This window comes from Plectrocnemia conspersa, unplaced genomic scaffold, assembly GCF_051122295.1.
Source record: "Plectrocnemia conspersa isolate PC_06_02 unplaced genomic scaffold, ASM5112229v1 ptg000002l, whole genome shotgun sequence".
Lineage (NCBI taxonomy): Eukaryota > Metazoa > Arthropoda > Insecta > Trichoptera > Polycentropodidae > Plectrocnemia > Plectrocnemia conspersa.
Window position 1 is genome coordinate 23,650,154 of NW_028277166.1, and position 15,982 is coordinate 23,666,135.

At 27.1% G+C, this 15,982-nt stretch overlaps 1 protein-coding gene across 1 annotated transcript in view; it reads right to left on the bottom strand.

Moving 5' to 3' along the window:
- Window positions 1–221: 221 nt before the first annotated feature.
- LOC148238103 (neuroglobin-like) overlaps window positions 222–15,982 on the bottom strand; it is a 108,065-nt gene continuing 92,304 nt past the window's right edge. The window contains exon 4 of the mRNA XM_088205551.1: window positions 222–427. Within this exon, the coding sequence (XP_088061677.1) occupies window positions 278–427 (150 nt within the window). The 3' untranslated portion in view covers window positions 222–277. The remainder of the gene's footprint in view (window positions 428–15,982) is intronic.

Below are 15,982 nucleotides of genomic sequence, written 5' to 3' on the forward strand. Positions count from 1 at the left end.
AATAAACCGAAAAGCGAAAAGCATTTTTGTCATCGTAAAATATTAAAATAAAACATATATTTTTATTAAATTGACACTTTTTTCATTCCATTATAAAAATGGCCGCCGCTCGACCCGCCATTTTGTTTTACGAATTGGTCGTACGTTTATTTTTCTTTATAATAATAATTTATTTACGTTGATTCGTTTTTTTATTAATAATGTATACAAATTGATTCTGCTTTTTATTTTATTTTTCAACAGTCATCGATCGCCTTGTTTCACGTGCTAAAAAAATTCACGTGGGCGTCGGCGGAGCGTTTTCGAAACCGTATATCAATGTCTCTATGATAAACTTTATAGTAATTTTGTAGATACTTTCGACGTTGGCAGTGTAGCGATCCCCAAGAGTGTTCTCCACGGATTCCAGGAATGGTTTCTCAATACGCTGCAACACAAAAAATAAATATTAATTAAATATAAAAACGTTAAAAATGGAACAAGTAAAAGTGAACTATTTACGAAATGATTTACAAACCTATAAATCTAGGGCTTAATAAAAAAACAATTAAAATCAAATAAAAAAATCTACAAGTAGCAAATTTCTACAAAACATAATTACCCGTGCTGGATATAAACATTTTTAGCATTAAAAGGGATAATAATATAATTAAAATATTTTATTTAGCAAAACAATAATTGTTTTGCTAATCAATAAACACGATGAAACAAGCGAGCGGTACTCGGATTATTTTTTCGGTTTTTTATTACCAAATAATAATGTCAATACCAGGCGCTTACGGTGAGATATATTCCTTTTCGAGAGTAAGTGAGAGATAGTGGCGTGCGGACCGCATGTAACGCACGCCCTCATCTCTCATTTACTCTCGTCACTTAACAGGCGAGCGAGCGAAAAAAAATGTATATCACCGTACGCGCCTGGTCAATACCGATAATACCAGTGTTGACTGTTTTTCTCTCGGTAATACCGGTATTGAAAATCTCAATATCATTGCAAATGAATATTCAAATAGTCCAAAACCAAACCTACTATTCCGCTATAAGATAATTTGATAAACAATTTGGGAATTAGACGTCTATATTTGTTTTTAAATATTTTAAAGTTTTAATTTCTTAAAATAAAAATTAATTTAAAAATTTTTTTTTTTTTTAAAAATTCATATTTTTTTTGAAACTCAAACCCTTATTTTTTTAATCATTGTAGATAACATCTACATTTTTGAAATTAGGTGTATAAAAATATATTTAAAAAATACCGTGACATTTGATACCTTATGATATCTGTGAAACCTTATTACATCAAATATTTTAAATTTATAATTTAAATGAAAAAAAATAAATTATAAATTATTTTTTATATGCATTTTTGTTATTGTTTCGGATGATTAAAAAAAAACGTTTATTTCGTCCCATATTTTTTTGTGACACATTGTATATATTCCAACAATAGCTTTAAAAAATTGTTTGCCTTCGCCTGCATTAGCTATGAAGGTCCTTCAAAAATAAAAATATGCCTATATAAATTACCTTTAGCGGAAAATTATGCAACAAGCAATAAGCCACGGAAGCTTCCAGATTTTACATTTGCAAAAAATATGTACACAACAGACATTCATTGCGTAATAATAATTTATGGAGACGAAATGAACACAACCGGGAAACAGTTCTAAAAATATATACGAGTTTTTGAGCTTACGATGCGTAACTTTGCAAATACTTTGTAGCGCGGGTAGAGTTTGCGCAGAAATAATGAAATATTTGCACCATGTTCCCTTGGCGAAAAGATATATTTTAAATTAGCTTTGTTTGGAAAACACTCGTAAAGTAAACTACAAGTGAACGTTAGGATACTATGTTTATTTTTAGATTTAATCTATAAAATAAAATCGATTTTTACTTAAGAACTTCGTTGTTGAGCATCGGGATTAATTCGCTGCTGGATTTTTATGGTTCTCATCTCTGGTGATTTTTTTTATTGTTTTGAAATATCTCATCCATTTCATGAGAGATTTTTCTCGTACTTTTGTTCCTTCCTTGTTAGCTTAAACTACAAGCTTTTACACGCTGTCGCTTTTCTTCCGCGTAATATGTCTGAAGAACTTGATAATTACCTTCAGGCATATCGCGTCAGCCGTTTTCCAATTATGAAGACATTATTCATATTCTCTCTCTAAGATAACACTACACGTTAAATACTTCTATAAATAATATATTTTTATTTTTAAGACTCTGTTCTAACTGCAGATTTAAATATATTATCTTTTATAGTAATAAATACCTTTTTGCTTTACTTTATTTTGAATAGGATTTTTAATATGAGGGTTAGAAATGAATGCAAAGTGAAGCGTGTAATTGTTTTGTGAAATATTTAACAGACGTTATCGTTTCAATTACTTTTGTTTATTGAAACGGTTTAGAACGTTATTGAGTTTGGCTTAACCGCAAAAACAAGCGTTCAACCCTTGTTTTTTACACCCCCAAATACATTTAGATGATTGTGTTTTTCTCTACTGGTACATTAAAGGTTTTGTTTTAAATTTGATTCGCTCTAAATATATCAATACACTGTCAAACTTTACGTATAAATCATATAAATTAAAACCCATTATCATATATTTTCTTTAATAGCGTTAAATTTTACCTATTTGCATTTAATTATCGCTATTTTTTAAATTCTAATATTTAGTATAATTATATGAATTTACATATTAACAAATATGTATATCATTAAATAAACAATTGATATTCTAGACACAGCGTGTGGCGCACGCCCCCCCCCCTCTGGGTGGCATTTGTATGTTTTGGGAGTCAATGCGCAAATCATTGTCAAAAATATTTTTTGATATTGCAACCTTGATTTTTCGAGTAAAAGATGGCAATCCTAATGCAAATGTAGGTTATGCTTAATTCATGTGTTTGTGGGTGTCCTTATCATCCTTATCACATTCTGTATAGACAGAGACGACATTTAAAGAGGGAGGAGAGGCAGGTGCGAGTATATGCCCCCCCTCTAGAATTTTCCCAGATTCATGTTATTTAATTAAATACCTTGAGTCTTATTGAAATAGAAATAATTTAAAAATATAAAATGACGTCTCCAGTTAAACTATGAATTATCTTTTAAAGAAAGTTGTCGAATCTATCCTAAAAATATTTTTTTAAATTTGTAATTTCAGTGAAATCATATTGAAATACATTTTCACTGATAGATATATATTTTTACCAGTGAAAATAAATTTATCTGGCAGATGCTAGTATAATTATATTATTTCAACTTTTCCACAGGTAGTAATATATACATTTACATACCTAAAAATATTAATTTACATCCGATTTATAAATGTTACAGTGGATGTGTATTTTTTAGTAACGTTATATTTTCACTAGTAAATTCTAAATACATTTTTACCAGTAGATTTCTACTAGCGAAAATAAAATTGAACTAATATGGTGCTTTAAAATATCTATGAAATTTAATTTGAAAGTTGCGAAACGTACATTTGCTGTTCTAACCCAAACCTAACCTAATGAAAATTAAAAACTACAGTCTTAAAACTTTCGTTAAGACAAGCACAAAATAAAATTAAGCAACTCATCTCTCATGGTATCTTTGATGTCTACACTTGAATATTTCACTATGTTTTAAAAATATGATAGGTATCCTTACTGATATAATTACAGACTTCTGATAAAATAGTGTTGGTTAAAGTATATTCAAATCAAATTTTGGTCAGTAGGAGGGCGCAAAAATAATTATCACTTCTCAGAAGTCAAAAATTCACGTTAAAAGCAATAAAATCGTCTCGGCGCCATCGCAGTGGGATCGCTCGGTAACGAGCGTTTAATGTCAACGAATTGAAAAATTATGATCCCTTCATAATTCAACATAAAAAATATAATTGCGTGACTTTGTGTCGAAAGAGAAACAAAATACCCAATTGACAAGCTTAACAAGAATTCCCATTCCCATCATCATATTTAAATGATGCTGTAAATGATTTGATAAAAACAAAACAAAAACTATTGAGATTTAAGATTAAAACGGAATAAATTAGTACCTCACATAAAAACTCTTTTCAGCACACATCAAGCACAAGGATCGTACTAATTTGCATGTTATTTTCTTCCAAGTTGTACATGTAACATAACATATAGTACATGTATTTACTTACATAAACTTTTGTATATAAATATTGTTAATTAGTTTAAAGTGGTTCATTCTTGATGAAGCGTCAAGACTAGTGTAAAAATAAATATAAAACTACTCGCAAAGAGTTTTTAAGTTTGTCCAAAGGGCAAAGGTTCTCCAGGTAGCTAGTAACATTTAAAATGAGTATAATTATATTAAAAAAATATTATTTGCTAATTATTTTTCTAGTATTTTTAATATTATGTATTTGCGTCGAAGAGCCATATAAGAATATCGACGTTTGCGTCGTACATATGAGTTACAAATCAATTGAAATTATTATGGTCTAGGATTGAATGGTTCAGTAAGAATAGGAAATTAGATTTGGGTGCAAGGTCCTAATATTTTGATTTTAAAAAGTCTTTTCGTATCATTTTTCATGACTTAATTATTTTTTTTTATTATATAACAGAATTATAATTCTGTTATATAATAAAATAATATTATTAAATTATCATATATAAGAATGTTTAAAGATTTATATGTATGAGATAGAAAAGGGATGTGTGTGTGTATGAACTAGTAAAGCTAGCGACACATATGTTTTTTCGTCAACTTTTCATTTCGATTAACAAGCTTTATTTTTATAGCTGCTCCCTATCTTAATAACCACTACTTTCATCACTTGATGAAACCTTTTTTTATCCACCCACCATAAAACGGATGTAACTCGATTGAACGAGCTTTCCACCCACGGCTTTCCTGTCTCGGTGAGCTTTGAGCTTTAACACGTTCCGCCCCGGCGAAAACAATTGCCGAGCATGCGACACTCGCGAAGGCTTTGATTGCGATTTCAGTCACGGATCCCACCTACCTGCCTGCTCTCGCACTTAATCAGGGATGAGCAGCACAGGACGTTCGTATATCTCTCTGTACCTTATTAACCCTCGGTACCGTAAACGTTCCGGAAAGCTACAGGCACTGAATGGGTTATTAGCCGACGGGTCTTCAGATTTTAATTAAATTACACAGTTTTAGTTTTCGTTTTAATTATTCGGTGCAATTTTGAAACATACAGATTGGATTAGTTTATCTTGCTAATCCTAATCATTACTTGCTACTAAACAGGAATTGGTAAATTATGCCTAGCCTTGGATCCAAAAAATATTTATTTTTGAAAAACATTTTTCAAACATAATTTCCAGGAAAATCACGACGAATATTCAGTTTCGAATACTAAAAAAATATCGTGAAAATCCCTCAAGATTCACAAATCCAACGGTTCGTAACCACTGAAAAATTACGCTGAAAAATCCCGCGTCAAAGAGATAACGAAAACGGAAACGTACAACTGTACACCTGTATGAAGAATATATTATGAGAGAGATAAATTAAAATATACGTGAAATGAATACGCTTAAATTTTTAACGTAACATATGAGTAGAATTAGATTGAAAATAAATTTTAGTTAGTTACTATTCCTTGGACGAATTTTGGATGAATGTGAGAAAAGTACAATTTAGAACAAAATATGTAAAAAAAAAGGTTGCGATACGCAAACAAGTACCTCTTTATCATAAGATCTTGCATTTATAATATATTGTTTAAAATATAAAATTAACAGTTAAATACGCTTGAACTTTGTAGTAAAATTAATCATATATAACAAAATATCTATTTTTCATAAAATTTTAGTTTAAGAGCACACTATCCAAGATTTGTAATAATATATGTATTGTTGTTCAATACATTATAAAGCACTGTGTTAATTCAATTTTATTTTAGAATTTATAAGCCACCGTTAAAAATTATTAAGACTTCCAATATGATCAAAAATTATAAATCTCACGATTTGGAAAGCCTATTAAATTTAATATATAATATGATATTAAATCTCAAATAAATTGAAGACGAACATGTCAAGCTTTTTTGCTAAGGTGAAATTTTATTAAGCTTTGTGCTTGAAATGCGAAAATCGTGTAATGAGATTGGTCTTTTATTTGCAATTCATAAAGCTTAAACAATCGTAATTTCATTGAGAGATCTAAAAATAGGATTTGATTTGTTGTCGAATTTATATTTAATGAACATTTTATTGTTTCATTATTAAGTAAGTAGAAAGCGATGTATATTCTCAAAGGATATGCCCTAATTATATTTTAAGGAGTTTATAAATATACATTGAATAGCTTGGGTTTCCTCTGACCTTTCGTTTTCTATATAAATCTAATGGCAGTCACACCTGGTTTTGCAAGTTTTTAATGAAATATTTATTATTAATAGCTAAGTATCAATCACTTCAAAATTTTGTATGAAAAATATTTATGAATTGCTCATTTTAATTTAATGTAAGTAATTTCGTAATAAAATATTTTTGTAACGATATTTTTCTTTTTAATATTACAAACATTACACTATTTTTTTTATTGAATGTCGAAAATTGTACATTAAAAAAAATATATGTTATACAGAATAACAAAATAAAATAGATTTTATGTTTAAATACCTATTTTAAACATTCTTTATTTAAAATAAAAATAATATATGACTAATTAGACTCACTTTATTAAAAAATGATCTACAATAATATGAATAACTTTTTGTATTTTATAAAAAAAATATATTATTTTTAATAATAATTTAATTTTGGCACAACTAGCGAGTAATAGAGCCCTTGTGATAAATTGAGAGAAACCGACCCTTGGTGGGTTAACAAAATACTAGACAAATAAATCAGAATACTAATGATTACATTTGAGAATTAAAAAAATACATCAGGATTTTATTTAGTGTAAGCCTATGATAATAATAAGCAACCAAAAATTATAATTAATTAGGAAAAAATAAAATATTACAAAAGCATAGATAAGCCAAATTAAGAGCTTTAAAATTCAGAATTTATTAACAAGAAAAATAAGGCTTTGTAGGATATAAATTGTATCCTGTATAAAAGCTTCTCTATTTTAATTGAACAATTAAAGCGGTGACTCTAAATAATTAACAAAATTAAACCCCAACTTTCATAAAGACAGACTTTAATTAAATTAACAGAAAAGGGGTTGTATCTTACCACGACAACGTACAACAACCACATATGGCAACTAATGAGTCTAAATTTAAACACATTTAAATTTAAATACGATTCGGTTATTTCTATTCTAAATACAGTTAATATTTTAATTAAGATTTCTGTCAATTTTTTCTGCATTATTTTGAAATTTTATTTTTGATACCTAATTAAAATATTTTTGGTAGATGTATATTTTATTCGATAAACATAGAATCAATTTAATTTTTTATACTATCATTTTTGATACTGTTATATAAAAAATCCTTTTTTTTTTATCACTAAATCCTGTAAAATAATAAAAGTATTACAAAACAACAAAATAAAGGATTTACCTTTCTTTTTCACAAAAAATATTCAACAACAACAATATTCAGTATTAAAGTTCTTTAAACTTGTTACTTGTTTTATTGATCCAAATATTATATATTGTAGTGTAGCTTTTTAATATATTTTATTACATACAATGATACTATTGCTTTGGTGATAAATTAAAAGTCATTTGTGATTTAAAATAATGACCTTGTAAACCACTCCAATATAGCTAAAAAAAATTGTTCAATCTATAATAGTTTTACAGACAAGTATCAGTAAAAATTGCTCGACAGATTGCTTCTTAGTATATTTTTAAAGTGTTATATCATTTAATATCTGCGACTCATATGATATTTATATTTTATAAAAAAATATTATTTCTGATCTTGTTAACCAAATTTAATGAAGGGCTACCCATCTAATACTACTTTAAAATTAATTTTAATATGAGAACTTCTGCTATTTGTTTTATGTATATTTTTACGGATAAAAGTAAAAAAAAATGTATTTTTTTACTGTCTTCGCGAGAGCAATCATTGTAATATACAAACCGTCGCGCGATATTAGTTTATGTTGGCAATGGTTTGAATAAGGAAATCCCTTTATTAGGCCCGGAAATAACAGCGCTGACAGCTGACAATGCAATGTAAGCAAATAATAATAATATGAGGCTTTTCAAAGAAAATCGAGGGTAATATACAGGGTATTTTAGAGAAAAGTAAAACCCATAGCAATTGATATTTTTGAGCCCCAAATTAAATATTATGGGAAAGAAAATATAAAATGTCATCAAGGCATGTAGGTAGAATTAAATCGAAAATATAATATAGTTAATATTATATACCATTCCTTGGACCAAAACTTGGACGAATGGGAGAAAAAAGCAATTTAAAACCGAACGAGTTATTGTTTAGCTCCGCCTCCTTATACATCTTTTGGTGAAAGCGTAACTTCCAAAGTAACTATCTGTAGGTGACCATCCGACTATTACAAAAAAATGTACAACAATAGCATCGTATTGTTTTTAGGCATGTCTAAAAGCTTATAAAAAAAGGTTTTAATGTTGCAGTGATTTATTAAAATTGATGCCTTTAGAAAGTCTACGTGGCTTTTAAGCAGAATTGTTGGGTGCTCAGAATTGCATTTGTTCCTGAATCTTTCTAGAGGGCCATGGTTAAAACAGTCATAATAAATAGTTTTTCGATGTTTTTCACATTAAATTCATTTAAATCATAAAGATTTTGACTGTAGTGTGACAGCGTTAATTTTTTCTGACCATATAATCTTTAAAATATTGTGCTGTTTAAAAACTCTAGTATGTTTTTTTGGCGTTTATTACTTTGCTAAGAAGTAATAACGAGCTATAGAATTTGTGTTTTAAATTTTTACGATAAAGCAGCATTAAATTATATATTTAGTCACATATATAATATATAACCAGAATGTGGTATTTATTATTGCTGACTCGCGATGAGCAAAAGAGATATTTCATTTCCGCTCGCTGATTTTTTTGCTCGGGAACGGAAGTGAGAACCTTTTGCCTTTTTTGTCATCAACTTGGTTGCTTGACATCTTCGAAATTAAAAGGAAAAAATAAAAACCGATAAAACGAGAGAAAATGTGGACGTTGCACTATTCCTCCATGAAGCTTTGTGAGAGCGAGATAAAGGGTATAACAACTCGCCGTAAATATATCATAAGACACGGACTAAGTTGACGTTCTTTCGTTGCTCTTTTACAGGAAGGGACTTTTTAACCCTTTGGCTACCGAAATCCGATATATCGGCTTTCGCTACACTAGCGAGAACTGCCGAATCCGACGGCTCCGAAATCGTAGTATCCAATACATTTTCAACCGTCTGTAGGGTAATTGCTCAGGGGTTTTATAACATTTTTTTCAAATATATGTTATAAATATATATATCATATATTTTTATACATATACACACACACATATATATATTATATATATATATATATATATATATGTATATATATATATATATATGTATATATATATATATAGTATTATATATATTATATATATGTATATATATATATATATATGTATATATATATATATATATATATATATATATATATATATATATATATATATATATATATATATATATATACTATATATATATATATAATATATGTATATATATATATATATATATATATATATATATATATATATGTATATATATATATATATATATATTATATATATATATATATTATATATATATATATATATATATATATAATATATATATATATATATATATTATATATATATATATAGTAATATATATATATATATATAATATATATATATATATATATATATATTATGTATATATATATATATATATATTATGTATATATATATATATATATATATATATATATATATATATATATATATATTTATATATATATATATATTTTTATATATATATATATATATATATATATATTTTTATATATATATATATATATATATATATGTATATATGTATATGTATATATATATATACATATATATATATATATATATATATATATGTATATATATATATATATGTATATATATATATATATGTATATATATATATATATATATATATATATATATATATATATATGTATATATATATATATATATATATATATATATATATATATATATATATATATATATATATATATATATATATATATATATATATATATATATATATATATTCAACAGTCTGTAGGGTATTTTTACTTAAACCATTATTTAAAAATATTATATTTTATTAATTTACGAAAAGTTTTATTTACATTATAAAAATAAATAACATATTATATACCATTGTTATTGATTCCTGGTTGGAGTTCGGCCGCTCAGATCTCGTATTTTTTAATACGTCATGCGATAATGACTCTTATTACAGCGCAAATAAGAACTAAAATAACACACAATCGCATATTCATCATTAATTAGGTCAAGTTCACTGCAGACAGCGTCGCACGCCGCGACAGCATGTTTACAAACTAAAATACACATTTTGACTTTTTAATTATTTAATAAAAAGTCCCGGCAGTTCTGGAACATTTTTCCAAAAATGCCCGGCATCCAAAGGGTTAATTAATAATTTTTTTATATAATTATTAAAAATGAGCTTAAGGCTCTTAGATTTAATTTTCATAATAACCATTAATATAACTCAATTTTAAACCCAGAGTTAGTAAATTAGAGAAATGTAGGGCTTACCGGCGTGCCTATTGATTTTCTTCAGACCTTTAAGGGTGCAGAACATAGTACTTATAAATATAGAACTATGAAACTAATAAAATAAAAACTATGCACACACAGAGGGTTTTGTATAAATATATTTATTTTGTATTGATTTATCAAATATATATTTTGTTAAGTAATATGAACTCGTTAATAAGTATTCGATATATATTCAATATTAATAGATTTTGAAACTATAAATTAAATACAAACTACCTTTTTTATAATATAAATACATATGTATGTGTGCAAAATTAATAATTAAATTAAAAATATTGGTTTTTTCATTAAAATGTAAACAACAATAGAGATAAATTCCACACAAAATTTCATCGATAGTAGTGATTAGTTAGTGACGTAGTATAAACAAGATTATTGATGCTGTATTTTTGGATTTCAAGAAAGCTTTTGAAACTGCGGAGAGATATATGATCAGGCCTGCCGAGAGAGGACAAATTCTCAGGGCCTGACTGGAAAAAATCATAGCAAGAAAATATTTATACAAAAACTAAAAATCGACCTCAAATAATGAAAATGAAATAAACTAAAGCTGTTTGAGATGTATGTACTAATGAATTTTAGGTATAAGTTCCTTGAGCCCTTTTAATACATACAATAAATAAAAAGAGCAAAACATTGATATCACATAAAGTTATGTGATATCAACTTTTCTATATGTAGTAATAGTATATATATTTATTTACATACTAATAATTATTTATTTACATCCGATCTATAAATATTACAGTGAATGTGTATTTTTAGTAAAGTTGTATATTTATTTTATTGTCACTAGTAAATTCCAAATACTTTTTCACAAGTAGATATATATTTCTACTAGCGAAAATATAATTTAACTGATATGCTGCTCTAAAATACCTATAAAACTTAATTTGATAGTCGCGAAACGTCCATTTCCAGTTCAAACCTAAGCCTAACCCAATGATAGTCTAAAACTAAATATAGTTTTAGAACTTTCATTAGGTCAAGTCCAAAATACAAACTAAGCCAACTCATCTCTTAGGGAAAAATAAACAGAAAAATAAGTACAGACAAATATCGCATTTCACATATTGCATTTCGATATTAGATTATGTTTTAAAAATATGATAACTATCCTTAACGATATTACTATGAAATTCTAATATAAGAAGGCTGATAAAAGTATATTCAAACCGAATTTTGGTCAAGAGGAGAGCGCAAAAAAAATTATCTCTTCTCGGAAGGCAAAAATTCACGTCAAAAGCAATAAAATCGTGTCGGCGCCGTCGCAGTGGGAACGCTCGGTAACGAGCGTTCCCACTGCGACGGCGTCGGCACGGTTTTATTGCTTTTGACGTGGATTTTTGACTTCTGAGAAGAGATAATTGTTTTTTGCGCTCTCCTATTGGTCAAAATTCGGTTTAGACGAGCCTTATTCGACATATTATTGGTATAAAAAGTCTTAATATAAACGCTTGATAATCAAACGTTTTCAATGCAATCGCACAATTTTGTTGCTTTTGACCTGGACTGGAAATTTTATATATGACAACACTTAGTACAAAAGAAAACACGACTAATTAGCAAGTATTTTTTATAAGTAAATGTTTTTAATATTTTTTATGCCTAATTAAAATATTTCAGAAAATACTTTGCAATGTTGGCTGATTTTTATATTTATTTGTAGCATGGAAAGGGTTAACTCGTACCTATTATTATTTATTAAAGAAATTATATTATGATGTTAAAAAATATATGAAATGCCATTTTTGTCACGAGGCCCGGAATCATTGTTTTCCCAGGGTTTGCTTTCGGCGGCTCTGTATTTAATGTTTAGGAAACTTGAGAGTATAATTTTAAATCAAGTACTAAGTTGGTTTACTTATTATTAATAAAATGGAAAGCCAAAATTAATTAGGGTCATACAAAAGTAGAAATAGCAGGAAAGTGAAAGAGGGTATTATCTCAAAAAGCTAATTTCAAGAGAGCTTTTAAAACAGTGAACAGGTGTATAATGTTTACAAAACTAAGAGAATATGTATAAGTAATGTGGCGTTAAGTTACCTCAGTAAATATTAAAAAACATACGGCAAAATATATACATATATGTATGTATATTCTAAGGAAATTTTAGCAAAATGTTCCAATTAGAACCATTATTATCAATATTAAAATAAAAAATAAGAAATGGTAAATAAATTTGTTTGTAGATAACTTTACTGTATCAGTAAAAGTGTAAATAGAATGCAAATAAAAATAAATACATGTTTTTTAATTATAATATTTAATAGTATTATATATAAACAATTACATTATACAGACCAATGTAAAGATATTATAAAAATAACTATGTTAGAAAAATAAGTTTGCTTCTAGAACTTAAAACTCACAATTGTATTTAATCTGCAACAATATTACTTGTGCTCAGTAAAGCAAATATACCAATTTTAAAAAAGTTGAAGAATAGAGCAATTAGAGTAGTATTAAATAAAAAAAGATTTACGATTGTAAAAGTTTGCTTAAACAATTGTTATTGAAATAAGTAAATTTACTATGGTATTTTAATCATACAAGAGTGTAGTTTTATAATTAAATATCAAGTCAAAGATGACGAAGATAGAAAATGCGTCAACCGATAAAGGATTTAGACTACCCTCAAAATGATGACCCAGAAATTGAAGATCGAAACGTCGGTAAGAGGAAGAATAAGCGTGATATCCAAGCCCTTCCATCTCTTAAAGTGAAGTACAGTGTTTAATACCTAAAAATATTAACAACGACATATATTATATAATAATTGTTATTAAAGAAACACTCTTATATTAACTGTATAATGATAATATATTTAAATATTAGTGCTAATTTTAACCATCTGCATAATAAACTGAGAATGTATTTAACGATCATTTTGAATACAAATTAACTTGTTTTGAAATGCAGGCCTTAATGGAAAATGCAGGGTTAAGACAATTGCGTTATTAATTGTTAATATTTCACGGAATACCTATTAGTACATCCGTCCCGAAGCGTTAATCACTAGTAAGCATCCGGAACAAACTACTCTTTGTTTGGAAAGGTTGCTCAATAGACAAAGCCGAAATTGGCCAGCTAAAAGTTTCAATTTTATAGCGGAAACGTATTTTTATCTAAATATTATTGAAAAACAAGGTGTTTAGCAAAAACATATAAAAGTTTATTGCATTTTAATTTAAAGTAAATAAATGTGACATTCCTGATATTGATTCAATATGTGTTTTGGTAGCATATGTGTACATACATGTTGACTTTATAGCATTTGTCAAGTTCTATACTTGATATTATAAAAATAAAAGCCAATTTATTTTTGGTTTCTCGGTGAGATAAAATCAACAAAGCGATCATTTTGGCGATAGTAAATCGCGTGTCAGAATAGAGTTATGATACATTTTACCATTATGGAAGCGGCAATGTTTTACGACAAAATTGTCGATTTGATATATGTATGTGTCTATACAATATAATATACTATATTTCTTCACGAAGGCGTCATTAAAACTTTATTAATCGCCCAAGCGACGTTTCAAATATTTTTACTGTACAAGTTTCCAACAGATTATGGAGAAAATTATGACGGCAATATCACCGGTGGGATGTTGTTATCCATTATTCAAGTTTAAGAAATAATATCGATTAACATTTTTAACTAAGAAAATAAACAATGTAGGGATAATATATAAAAAAATATGAGTTGATTAATTTTATCGAGATTAGTCTGCTTATAATACAATAGAGCATTACCACTTAAATAACAAATAACATTGCATTATAAAATAACTGTATAGATCAGATTTGTGATCTGGTTGTTATTCATGTGCTAAAAATATTTTTAAGTACAACTTCGATTAGCTCTTTTTAGATAATTTGTTATTTATAATTTATAAAGATATAATAAATTAATCTTAATACTTGATTTTAATTTGCCTCAACTAAAATTTATCATATTGATTTCTTCATCATAATTATGAAAAAGTTCTTAATAAATGTTTTAATATTATGTTGAAAGATTTATTTATTTATTTTAATATAAAAAAATTATATATATTACGTGAATTGTATTTGTTTTAATACAATCCTGGAATTAAAATGTCTAATTGTGTGTTATGAAATATGTCAGGGGATTTCAGAATATTTTTACTCAATACCTCCATTTTATGCCAATAAAATTAGAATAATGACCAAGAAGTGGAAGTTATTTATTTACAGATAAATTATATTTTGAATCATTTTAAATAAAAAGAAACATTTAAAAGTGATATTTATGTTTCATTAAAAAACAACATTCTGTGACTCATCAACTGACGAAGCCACTAATCATTGTTCTGGTATAGCAATACTTTTAATATATATACACACATACGTATATTAAAATTTAGTGCTAAATCCCATATGTAAAGTGATTTTCTGAAATATTATCTAATGCTTGCACTACACTCCCTAGAAGTTATCCAAACCGAAGTTCAACTGAAGTCAGCCGAGATCGCCGACTTCCGAGTAGCGGCCACACTGCCACAAATTTCATATGCCGTCCGGACGGCGGCCGTGAACGACGTCTGTATGGCGGCTGCAGTCACGTACAGTTGGCATATTTGCGCGCGATCGAAAAATGTGCCAAATAATTGCAATTTTTAAATTTTCATATCAAAATTACGCTACTGATAATTATAAAAGTTTGCATGAGCACTCACCAATACAATATCAGTGAAAACTTTTTGGTCGTAAATATTCAATTTACGCAAAATCTTTGTCGGCTTTTGCAAAATGCCATAAGGCATAAAAAAAAATACTTCAGAATACAAACACCACATCTGTGACTATCCTAGAATTTGTCGCCATCGATTCTAAATAAGAATTCGTTATGGTGTGACATTTATATAAACTGATCTAGGAAAATACATAAGGATATTCGTAACGATTTTTTTCAGCAAAATCAAGTACCACTAATTATTTTTTAATTATTTAATTTTATATGTAAAAAATATAATAACGATATATGTTAGAAGAATATACTATCAAAAATATAATTAATCCCTTTTGGTGTCCTAAAATATTCAAAGATGTCAGTAAGAGTCTGTTGAAGTCCCCGATAAGCATGTGGTATTATAAATTGAGCACGTGACCACGATGCAGCGCTCAACGTGCGTGTTAACCATAAGACGC